The sequence below is a fragment of the Danio rerio genome, chromosome 22 (genome assembly GCF_052040795.2).
Source record: "Danio rerio strain M-AB ecotype USA chromosome 22, GRCz13ab, whole genome shotgun sequence".
Classification (NCBI taxonomy): Eukaryota; Metazoa; Chordata; class Actinopteri; order Cypriniformes; family Danionidae; genus Danio; species Danio rerio.
In genome coordinates this window covers 21492501-21505713 of record NC_141042.1, presented here as the reverse complement: position 1 = coordinate 21505713, position 13213 = coordinate 21492501, and the positions used below count along the sequence as shown (strand labels likewise).

Genomic DNA, 13213 nt, shown 5'->3' with positions numbered 1-13213 from the left:
GATGTGACCAAAAGTTGTGTAGTTAGTTACAGATAAAACTGCTGACAAGAGTTTTTTTCTCATACGTTTACCACTTCTCCTAGCCAAATATATCTGTAAATGTAGATTATTAAAAATATGCCACATTTTAAGGTTTTATAAAACACTGCCACGTTTTGAAATCCTCCCAGTATCCTAAAATAAATATAATAAAGCAAGGAAAATACTTTTTTTTCATTCCTTTTTACAAAACACTTAAAATGCATAGTAATACGTACTATTAAAGGACTTTAAGCGCATGTAATATCACTGACCAGGTAAAAGAACAGGTGAATAATTTTTGAACCGGCTTTTTGAACTGCTCGAAAGAACCGAGTCGCCGGGCTCCCCATCACTGGTCATCTCTCTCGTGATTACTGCGAAGCCACGCCCCTTCCCGCCTGTACGTAATTCACGCCGGATGAATATTCATACTCTCCGCTCGAGCTGCTTGTTGCGTTCACGGCAGAGGCGCGTGAGCGTGGTGGGAAATGCGAGCAAGATGGCGGCGTTGAAGGAGGAGCAGTGTTACGGACTGTCCTGTGGAAGAGTGAGCAATGGCAGCAAAATCTCCGTCTATCACGTCAAGCTGACAGACAGCGCTCTGCGGGCGTTTGAGGACTACCAGAGCAACAAGGTAAGACGCGCGTCGAGCGCAACGCGAGGCTGGATAAACAGAGCTAACAGGCTAACAGTGAACAGCAGGCGACAGTTATTTCCCTGCCTGACAGCAAATCACCCACTCAGCTCAACACATTCCCCTTAAAACGAGCAGGAACTTCGGTGTGGCGACCCAGTCCCTGCCCTTTGCTGTTGGTGGCTTCCTTATCAAGCACTTCTTGCGCCAATGAAGCCGTTAATTGAGCCCACAGCAGGTGATAAAAGAAAATAAGTTGTTAGATGTGTGTTAGTCTGGTGGCAGACTGTCTTGTTTGGTTTAAAGCACTTGGCTGCCTGGTGGAAAAACTGGAAGTGTGTGGGGAATATTTGGTTTTATTTCCCACCTTTATTTTAGACCCAGGAAGTCTTGGAAATTACGGATTATAAAGTTTTGATAATTTAAATTATAGGTTTACATATTTCTGGTTATGCTGGATTCACAACGGGGGGCCCTCAGCAAACTTGTTAATGGCCACAGTGAATTAGTAATGGCAAAGTTAAAGATCCCCACGAGCAAAATGGTTAGATTTGGGTATGAGTAGTATGTGGTTTTTTATTATTATTTTACAGCAGTCTGTTTCTTCCAATTAAAAAAAAAAACTATTTAGAACCTTTTATGAAGCAAATGATGTTAAAATTGTGATTTATTCCACCAGATATTGGTTTTCTAACACAAAACAAACATAAACATGCCTGATAGCTTGGCACTTTATTTTTTGCTAAACAAATTTAATAAATTATTTATATGACAATTTATTTAGAATTTAGAAAAAATGTCATTTGTAGTTTACAGAATAAAATAAAAGTTATGTTTTACAGTAGGGCATAATTAAAAGTTCCGGTAGACGTTAATAAAAAACAGTTTATTGGGTGATTTAATAGATGGCATAATTAATACTCATTACAACTACTGTTTTTACGCTACTGTGATGGTTTGGTCTAGGGTTGGGGTGGGGGTGGACTTTCTCAAAATACAATACATGGAAAATTTTATAATTAATATAATAAATTCTCGTTAAACTCAGGCCTCAACTGTATCCGATCTGGCAACAACCGTTCGCTGCGGTGCAAAGTTAAAGCTTGGCGAACTCTGATATGTGTAATTGCATCACTTGATCCAATAAGAAAAATTGAACATCAAAACATGACCTCTGTACAGAAATGTAAAATATGGACCAATTGCTTATTATTTTTGATTTTTTTAATATAAATGTCTTATCTTGTTTAATCTTGGCTCTTTTCGCAGTGTCGTACTACAGATTTTCACATGCTCAAACTTGAGTGTGACTGCGGCATCATTCAGTGCAACATTTATCTAAAAATAAAACACATTTTTATCTGTACTTAAAAATGTTTTATTATATTTGATAAACTTGCTGAAAAGTTTTTTTTTTTTTGAAGGACATTAAAGAAAAAATGGAACAAAATATTGTGGAAAAAATAATTATTATTTACTTTAAAACAAAGTCTTCTCTAACAAAAAAAAAAACCTAAACATGTATGTTAGCTTGGCACTTTATTTTTTGCAAAACAAATGTAATAAATTATTTAGATGACAAATTTGTTTGATTTAAGAAGAATTGTCATTAGTAGTTTAAAGAATAAAGAGAAAGTAAAATTTTACAGTAACGTATTATTAAAAGTTCACAAATATTATTGGTAGAAGAATGTTCTATTGTCAAGCCGTGGTCTTACTGGACTTACTGGTCTCCCTATAGACTTCCATTTAAACGCATGCAAATGCATCAGGCTGGAAATGCAAGCTCGTGCGACAAGTTTCGTATTTTGCTGTGGTAAAGTCTAGATCGGATACATGACCAGCCGGAAGTACGATATGCACATCAATATAGCAGCACTTTTACTAGCACTATAACAATAATATTGGGGTGAGGGTAGGCGTTCAAAATTAATTTATTGGGTAATTTATTAGATCGCATAAATAATACTCAGTACAGCTACTGTTTTTACGTTACTGTAATAGGTTGGGTTTAGGGTTGGGGCAGGGGTAGACGTTAATAAAATACAATAAATGGGATATGGCCGCAACCATATCTGATCTAGCAACAACCGTTCGCTGCATTCAAAGTTAAAGCTTGGTGAGCTCTGACCTGTGAAATCGCATCATGTGACTGCGTAAGACCAATAGAACATCAAAACATGACCTCTATGGACAGAAATGTAAAATTTCCACAATTGCTCACTTTTTTAAAATGTTTAATCCTGCGCCGTACTACAGAATTTTCCATGCTCAAATTCGAGTGTTACTTCAGCATCATTGTGTAACATTTATGTAAAAATAATTTTTTTTTATCTCTACTTATAAAAAAACATTTATTATATTTTGTAAACTTGATGAAAAAAATTGTTTTAAAGTACATTAAGGAAAAATGGGGCATAAGATTGAATTATTGTTTACTTTAAAACAAAGTCTACCAGTTTTCCAAACCACCAAGCTTATCTGCTTTATCTAAAAACAAAGATAAAGCAATGTGAGGTAGTCAGGATTTGACTGAACCCATGACGTCGCATTGATAACATTTGTTTGTTGAATATGTAGGTCCTAGGAACGATTGCTCAACCTTCCAAGCTGTAGAAGTTTGCTTTTGATAAGAAAGATTCAGCTTTCTGCCAAATGAGCCTGAACCAGTGGTTTCTATTTTAATCCAGTCCCTGCTACTAATTTAAACTCTCTTTTAGGTGGACGCTCTTTTCCTCATAGCAAAGCGGTGAACATGCTCCCTTTGAGATTGTCAGTGGTTAATACCATTGGAATCCATTAGTGAACAGTGCATAAACACGGTTGCCACATCTTCAAAAAACCCCAAAGTGAATAATTCATTGCGTGTTTTGCGTGACTTTGTCTGCTAGATTAAAGGATCATGATCTGTTGCAGACACAACAAGGTGGTCAGGTAGACAATATTTGATAATAACATGCATTGGTTTAACTGTGCTGTTTCAGATCAAAGGAAGATGCTTTTGATGCGCCGTTCGTGTTCGGTATAATAAAGCCAATGCAACTCGAGCCGAGACGCAACAAAGGCCAAGACTCTCCGTATTTAAACTGGAGTGGAAGTTGAGTCACAATTCTGATGTCAGTTAATTGGACGATAGGAATAAAATTACAGCTTTCGGTCTACACCCAAACTGGTGGTAATAGAGTGGTGAACGTGAGCTTAGCTATAAGTCTGTTTTAAGTGTTGCTGCCTCTCTTATCTGCTGATTAATATGACATATTCTTTAAATGCGATATGTGAAACTCAACTCGACTGGCTGCATGTGACACTGTGCGGGAGGCTGAATCTTTGCTAGAGTATTTTTAGCTTCCAAGTAGACTGCACAAATGCTACTAAAAGTTGGTGTGATCAATTGGCTGTTTGGTTTTGTTTATTCACGAAAAACTTTTTTTATTTACCTCACCATCTTGTTGAGAACCTGATGATTTTAATTGTTGCGACATATTATATGTGCTTGTTGTCTCCTGTTTGGTTTTAAAGAGGTCAGGAACTAAGATCTGAACTTTTGAGCTTGTGAGCTTTTGTTATGTGCTAGGCATGGGGTGATATAAGATTCTAATGGTGTGATAACCTTGGTTAAAAATATCACAGTACCACGGTATTGTGGTTGCTGCTCTAAATCATGTTCTTTTAAAATGTCTGGGGGTGACGCAGTGGCGCAGTAGGCATTGCTGTCGCCTCACAGCAAGAAAGTTGCTGGTTCGAGCCTTGGCTGGGTTAGTTTGCGTTGCTGTGTGGAGTTTGCATGTTCTCCCTGCATTCGCGTGGGTTTCCTCCAGGTGCTCCAGTTTCCCCTACAGTCCAAAGACATGCAGCCGAAAGGACATCCGCTGTGAAAAACATGTGCTGGATAAGTTGGCGGTTCATTCCGCTGTGGCGACCCCAGATTAATAATGGCCAAGCCGAAAAGAAATCGAATGAATGAATGAATTGTCTGGGTAAAAACAACAACTTTTGAACAACCCCCAACATCAAGTTGCAAAGAAATTTACAAACTTGAAGTAACGTATTTGGATATTTATTATTTGTTGTAAATAAAGTAAGCTACTGAGCTGTTTAGGTGTATAGCATGCTGGATGTTGGTGCTCAAGCAATTTGTTTTTCATGGCTTGACCAGCAGCCTCTCCAAAATAGTCCTTTTGGATGGTGGAGAAGCTGTTGTCATAAAAAAATAAATAAATAAATAAAATAATAGTAAACACACACACAACTTTCATATACATGTCGTAGGAACAGTATAACAGAAATTTTTTTTTTTTTAAACCTTTATTTTTCCAAACCATGGTAAATCTTAAAAACTGTTTTTATCCCATCCCTAATATGCGCAGTAGAACGGTTTCAAAATATACACTAGTTATGTGTTTTTCCTCAAGTCATTTTTATAAAATATTTTAGTCCAGAGATAAGCCTCGTTTTTTTAAAACAGGCTCTTAATGTTTAGTTTTTAAAAATTATTCAGATAATAGTGCTTTTGTATTTACAGCATTTGCAAATTCTTATCAATTCGGCACTTCTTTTTTTAATCTAGGTATGTAATTTTTCCTTTTTACTTTTACATAGAGAACAAAGTGCTATTGTTGTTTTAATGGTTGTTTTAATTGTTTGGTGTCAGCTGAAGTTGTAAGCTTTGCTCACTTTTGGACATGCACTCATTTCCCAGATAAATTATTGGTTTATTATTATTATTATTAGATTATCATTTTAAGTTTGTTCATGTTATTCTTCAGAAACACTAAAAACTTGGTAACCTTTTTTAAAAAGATAATGTTAAGAAACTCTCAAAACAAATATGCAAGTTTTGAATACTGCAGTATTGTTAATTTTCTTAATTTTTTTTCTCATTTGAAGATTAAATAATAAAAAATATAAAACATTTGTCTATTGCAATAGGACAGTAGCTGGACAGGAAGCAATGCTGGAGAGAGAGAGGATGCTATTAGTGCTGACTTTTATATACATTTTCAGCAAATTCAATTTAAATTCTTAAATTTTACAAGAATTGATTATACAACTTACAATAAAAATACATTTTTACTAGGGGTGTCAAAATGAATTGTTCTTCGGTGCACACAGACCCATGCATGCAGACGCTCTCTCTCGCTCTCTCTTGCTCTCTCTCGCTCTGGCTGTTTGACTTGCTAGCATGACTTCTCTATTCACGGCTGTTACAGCGATACTTCTAGATAAGTATCTTTCCATTGTTTTCTCCTCCACGTCTATCATGGATCAGCTGTGATCTGCTGCTGCCATTTATCAGTGTCACTCATCAGTGAACAGTGCCAGAGCATTAAAGCCAATTGCAGCCCTTTCTGTTAAGCACATGACCAATCATAGAACTCGCTCGACAGGGCTCAGAAAGCGAGCAGGATATTTACATTTCTTTATATTTATATTTGGAACCTGAAATGAAAAAGTTGACTAGCAAAGCTTCTCGTTTTTTGTGCATTTGTCTTTGGCTTCAGACTGCAACACATCTACATCTTAGTTACATTAGTTTTAGTGGACTGTCTCACTTGGTCATCTTAAATACTGTATTAGGATGGAAGGTGGGCTTCTATTCTAGATGCTTGGCGTAGAGAGAAATCACGATGAACAGAATGAGTTTGCACTGCAAATAAATGGGTCAGCCCTTTTACTGGGCCACCCTGTTGTTTAGCATGTCAAAAGGGAAATGCTTTCTGGCACCTTGGTTTATTATATCTCATTGTTCCTTTTTTCTGCTTGTTGTAACTTCAAGTCCAAAGGTTTTGTCTTATCCAGCAGAGAGTCGTCACATGGCAAAAATTGAGTCTTTAAAATCATGAGATTCGGTGTACCCAAAAATAAAATTGCAAAGTTTTTGAAAAACTGTTTTGCATTAGTTTGATAGTGAGAATTAACTGAAATGTTTTGGTTTAGATAAACTTTTGTTCCTCCTTTTAAAAAATCCACTGTAAAAAAAAATGTATATTATTTGGAACTCTGGTTGCCTTTATGCACCGCAGGGATATGTATCGTTGCACTTAACCATTAGGTTAATGACACTGATGATTTGGGGAGTTTTGGGATTTTTAAAAAAAAATTTTTTTTCTATTTTTCAATGGTATTTGGTTCCTGTGGCTTAACACCGGCCAGTGCTTCCCACAGGTTTAAAATATACTTGCGGTGGTAGCTGGATTGAAACGCACCATTTACCCACAAAACATAAATAGTTGAATATTTAAATGCAACAAACAGAACCCAATTTATTTAAACAATATTTATTATGACATTTATACACTGTTTCTTTTCAATAGGTTAAAGTAAAAATTAAAAAATCCACCATTTCTCTTATTTTTCTGCTGTTTTATGCTTTTCTTCTCTCTCTTTCTAGTTCAAAGCAAACTTGATTGCCAAAGCATTTTAGATGTGTATATAAAATGTTCTATGTAATATACTGACATCATCAAATTAATAAAATGTACAGCAGATGAGATATAAACAACAGAAAGGGGAATAAAAACGGACAACCATTTCATTTTCCTTCGGCTTAGTTCTTTTAATATCTCTTAAAAATATAATAATTGCAAGAATAAACATGTAGATTATTTAAATAAGGCAAATGCGTTGATTAACCTTTACTAATGGTGTTCATATTTTGCAGCTAGTTTAGACCTGTCATTTCCTCCTCTCCGAGTATATAGTAAAGTTTTTCTGAGCCGTTTAGATTAAACAATGAGTTATTTAACGTTTCTCTCGCTCTCATTCAAAAAAAATATCAAAAGCAAAAGTTTCTTGTGACAATTTTAACAAACAATGCAGATCACAATCATTTAGAATTAAAATAGTTTAAATGGAGATTGTGAACTATTGTGTTCATACAGCTCTAAAAAAAAAATATTGTACCGATTGTACAAACACAAAAAAAATTTGCAGAACTTTTGCACATTTAGTTGGCCTCATCCACTCTTACCTTCAAAATAAAAGCTTTTAGATTGCCCCTTGATATCAAACTGACACATTTATGATGACAAGAACTTAACTGGACTTTATTTGTTCTCAGAAGGAAGTTGCGTAGAGTCTTGAGGTGCCAATAGAGAAAGTAGTTTACACAGTGTCTCTGTAGAGTAACGGGCAACAATGGTCATTAAATGGACATGATGATCTTTTATCTAGCCTTGCGTCATGGATCAACTATATTAGATAGAGGGGTCTTTCCTCAGTGTTTGGAGTCTGGTGTTATCGACCATCGTAATGACTTTGAGTGACACCAGAGGGGAAGCACAAACAGTGGCGGCTTCACCTTCCTCTTAGTTTGCACTTTTTTTGCAGTTCCACAGGTGACTGTCATTGATTTGTTGTCTCAAGCGATAGCCTTATCTGACTGGTGCCAGAACCGAGGATTAAACCGATTCACAGCAACCCAGAAATGAAATTGTCACTCATGTCGCTCAAGAAAGTCAATGGATGACTTTCTTTTGTTAAAACATCATTCAACAGAATGTTTGAGCTGCTATTTTTTTGTACAATGAATGCTAACAGAAGCTCTATCAAGCTCCAACACGTATCATTTAAGGGGTATTTATGATTGCACATAATATTCTGAAGTCAAATAAAAAAGTGTAAATTGAACACAAAAGTTGTCTTGTGTTCCTTGGATGAATATTTTTTTTTTTTTTTTTTTTTTAAGGTTTTTGAAAGTGAAAAAAAATGTTTAATTCCAGTTGTAACTTTTTGGATGATCAGCTTTTTTTTAAAGGAGAGTTGCTTATCTCCAACTTATTAACCAGTTAAGTATTTGGCCTTTGATTTACACAACTTTAGAATAGTAGTTTATGGGCTCAAAAGTAATTACAGAAATATGAATTTGGGAAAATGGGGATTTTGTTTTGACTTGGTTATGCTTAAGCATTTGATGATAAACAAAACAACAATGCCATGCTGCAGGATATAACTTTTTAAATGGAAGGTAACAAGTATGTAGCACAAATTGTCACAATACCATAGCTGCGCAGGGCTCGAAATTAAAAATGAATATCTAATAATTATTGAATATTATTGATGACTATGATGACAATAATACTAGCATTGAATTACGTTTCTCATTATCACACTGCCGTGAATGTGAATAATCTGCTATAAAACGTCCTGTTACATTATGAAAAATAAATCTATGGTTTTCATCAAACAAAAATGAAGCATTGCAGTTAGAAATATCCATTTTGCGTTTTGTTTTTATATGCATGCCAATTTAATAAACAAATAATATTTCTGCAACAAAACAAATATAAGAATAGAATCAATCATTCAGTTTAATTTTTAAAACTGCAATGCAGTCATCAGTAAATCAATTTTAAAAATGCATTACGAAAGAACTGACAAAAGAAAAGAAGAAAAGTCTCACTTCTATAACTATAAAAGTTTTGGTTTCATTTTGTGTCGTTTTAAATGCTCAGTCTAGTTATGCGGCGATTTACATTTTATCTGTATTTGTGGAAAAAAGCAGGGCAAAGCAGGATTCTCTCGATGACCACCTGTGCAATACCGTTCTTTGTCATGAGCTGCGGTTTTAGTTTAAACTTCGTAAAGTCAAGCTTCTTTGGCAATGATCAGCTTTTTCGGCTGGCGAATCTACATTCACCACATGTATGCTCATAGGCGCCATTATTTGTAACTTTAGGTGGGTTTGCAAACTTTTGTACTTTTTATTGCATCATTGTGCCTTCTTCAAACTTCAGCCTTTGTGTTTCCCTAATGCTCCCTGTCATTTGACATTGGAAGGCCTTGAGTGATTGACGGGTAATATGAGCCAATATAGTGGCAGAGAAGACTGATTCAACATGGCAAAAAAAAAAATCAAAACAGGTCGAACTGCTACCCAATATATTATTTCGAGCCCTGCTGCCTCTAAAATTGCATATTAAAGTACACTGTAAAAAAAAAAGTTAGACTCAAGTTAAGACTTCAAAGCTAATAACTTCAGGACATTTTTGAGCCGACTTAACTGAAATTGAGTCAAGTGCAGTTATTGGGTTGAAAGTTGAGTCCACTGAAATGTCCTGAAAATTTCTTTTTTTCTTTTTTTGGTAAATTTTTAAATTATTTATTTTTTACAGTGTAGGTGCTAAAAATGGTTATTTTTCAGTTTTAATGTAGAAGGGTAGTTTTCGTGCTAGGCTTACTGATAAACTTTTTCTTTCATGGACTATTAAACGCATGTAAGCTACAACACGTATAAATCAAACTGTTTCTATATGACAAATATTTCCTTACTGAACTATTGCTTTTTTTATATAAAGGGCTGGGCTGATAAACAATATTATATAGTTTCGTGATAAAATTTATAACAATAACAGTGACTACGTTTACATAGACATCAGTAATCAAATTATTTGCCTTAATTAAACACCTTAATCTTATTATTGCCTTAATTAGATTGAGTTGCTTTTTGAATGTTTCTTTGATTATCCCGTTTTACTTGTTATAGCGCACACTTAGATCAACGTCATTGTGTCACCGCGCTATCCGCATTTTCTCTGAAGTTTCATGTAATTTCGGGTGTTTCATTATGAATGTCAATTTTAACTGCGATTTGGTACTTTTACTTTCATTCGGGCATGCCCCCCGTAACAAACGAGATATTGGATGCAACTATAAACTGCTGGAAGAGTTGTTTTATTGGAAGTTCATACCACATGCTGAATGGAAAAAAAAAAAAAATCTCAGCATTTCATGAGGCAGGTGTCTGTGTTCTGCACTGACTCAGTTAGTGCAAAGAGTGTCAAACAGTCTGTGTGTGCGTGGGGACTATCCTGTCGCAAAATGTGGCGAAAAGCCCTACATGATGGTAATGGTTCGATTAAGGTTTTTACATGTCTGGAATGCACTTTAATAATGCGACTAAAATCGGCATACGCCACGCATCTTAATTCGATTTCTCTTTAGTTCGATTATGACCTCAATCTGGCTAAATTAATCTAAAATTGCTGTTTACATGGTCTACTCTTAATCATTAACTCTTAAATTAAACATGGTCACTGATAAGCTCTGGACTTTTTTTACTTTATATTGATCTAAGAGCCAATCACACAGCAGAAATTTGCAACAATGGGAATCAAAAAGTGTGCTGATATTAGATATGGACAGAATTTTTATGCCACCGAAAATTTGTTGGACAAATATTTCGCCATTTAATGAACCCTCTAATTTTTGGGGCTTCAGTCATTGTTGGGGTACTTTTTTAAATCTGGAAGCATTAACAACTGATATTGAAATGTATATCGCTATCGTTTAATGGACAATTATTTTTCGAGAACTCATTTTTGCCATATGGCCCAGCCCTGTTGGTGTTTTTTTTTTTTTTTTTTTTTTTTTTTTTTTTTTTAATACTCATTACAAATTTAAGAGGTAAAATGAAAATTAATATAAATAATAAAATAAGTCAATTTAAAAAATATTGATGTCTACTTTTTATCATCGGCTATTATATCAACAAATCACAAAATACATTTAAAGAATGAAACTTGAGTTTAGCTCAATCACATTAACTTCTTCAACACTGGTTGTAAAAGTTAAAGCTTGATGTGAAATTCTACTGTGTTTTGTAAAGCTTTATGAGATGATGATATGAATTTTGTCCAAAGTAGTGAACTAGGTGTTTGTCTGTCTGAGCAAGAGGCTGCATTGATGAGACATTCTTGACACTTTTGACAGTCACAGCACTGCAAACTGTGTTGCTCAACGTGACTGCCGTCGGTGAACTAGATAGTGACTGGATTGACGGGGAGGTCATGGATATTTAAGGAATGCTGATTCTACATGTTTCAGTGCTGGAACTAGGGCCTGGTAAACGAGAACTAGTGCCAAATATGACTTTGAAATGTCAGGCTGTCATGAGACCTTTGCTCTTTGTGTTAAGGTTCATTTTGACTTTTTTTTTTTTTTTTTAAATATATATTAAATCTCAGTTGCTGTAAAGCCATTTCAGTCATTTTTGCACTATGCAATATAATCTACTTACTTACTTTACCTATTTACTTGCTTTACTCGGGATACTTGGGATCTCTTTGTACCACACTACACAAAAATCTGAATTTATGTGCATTTAATGCTTACAACGTGAATCAAGGCTGAAAAAGAATAGTGTTACTTACTCATACATAATTTACTAAAATGATTATTTCATCTGCTTTAAACTAAAGTAATGTCCAAACATTTTTCTAACATGAGGGGTATTCAAATTCATGATTTTACTGTTATTATTAAGAACATTGAGTCAGTTTTTCATTATTTAGCAAATATGTTAGTTGTATTATAAATCTAGTTGAACATGTAAATGGCAAAATAAATGTGAGGGAAAATATTTTTGTAATGCAATCACTATCTAAATGGAATTCATTGTGTTGTATTATACTGTATTACATAATGCTATATTAAATGTGAGTGGAAAGTAATGCAAATAAAATAAACAATAAATATATTTTATAATTTATGAACATCCAGCTTACTACTACTATTTTTTTTTTTAGAAGTGATTTTTTTTTATTCATTTTTTTTTATTTTATTCTAAAGTTTATATATTGATTGGTCTCAAATAAACAAACATGTATCTAGCTAATGAAAAATATAATGTTTAATCCTTTTTGGTACTGACTTAAAAATGTTTTCATAATTTTATAGCTATTAGCCCTTTAATTGGCATCATGACTTCCTTTTGACATTTTCTCTGGTTATTAAAACTAAAAACTGAGTGGGGTCAGGAACACAATTTACCATAATTATCATAGATATCGATATACCCATAGATTTTAAAGTTAAGTGATTAAATTCTTTAGAAAAATGTATTATGTTTTAATTATTTCAGTTATTAATAAATCTGATAAGACAACAAATTAAAATTAACAAACTTGACCATCACTTTTGAAATTGTTATAGTCCATTTTACTAGTAATATATATCTAAATCCATGCTTCCCACACAGACTTTACTTGGGCGGGCCGTCAGGTAAATTAATGGCCACCCAAGTATACATATATCTATATAGTATATATAGACCCATGATCAATTAACCAGTGGAAAATCTCCTCTCGCTCAACACGTTTCCTACTACTTAGTTCTTGCGCACACACAAAACGTCACAAACAGTCTCACATACTCTGCAGAGACGTGCCTTTTTGGGACTTAATGCGTTTGTCCAGGGTTTCTAAATGTCCTAAAATGTCCAGGGTTTGGCTTTTGGTTTCACTTTCTAAGCCGTCGTCATTTTTTGCTTGGCTTCGCAGCTGACCGCGCATGCACAGCCGCAAGACCAAGAGAAACATTATAAAATTAATTACTTGATTTAAACCAATCAGATAAAATATTGTATTTACTCGGAAGATGAAATTATGCAGCAAGATGTGTAGACTGTTAGATATGGTTAATAAACTCATTTGCCTTATTTAATAATCTACACTTTTTATTTCTGTAATTATTATACTTTTCAGAGATTTTTATTCCACAGATGTTTTTATTCCTTTGTCATTTATTTCTCATTTGCTGAATATTGTTTTTTATTTGGTG

At 34.3% G+C, this 13213-nt stretch overlaps 1 protein-coding gene and 1 long non-coding RNA gene across 2 annotated transcripts in view; one reads left to right on the top strand and one right to left on the bottom strand.

Annotated features, from left to right (window-relative positions):
* Window positions 1-13213, bottom strand: part of LOC141380320 (uncharacterized) — a 371569-nt gene that overhangs the window by 266474 nt on the left and 91882 nt on the right. The gene's annotated exons all lie outside the window — the stretch shown is intronic.
* Window positions 472-13213, top strand: part of ell (elongation factor RNA polymerase II) — a 71157-nt gene continuing 58415 nt past the window's right edge. Inside the window, 1 exon segment of the mRNA NM_199707.1 lies at window positions 472-655. Coding sequence (NP_956001.1) covers window positions 521-655 — 135 coding nt within the window. The 5' untranslated portion in view covers window positions 472-520.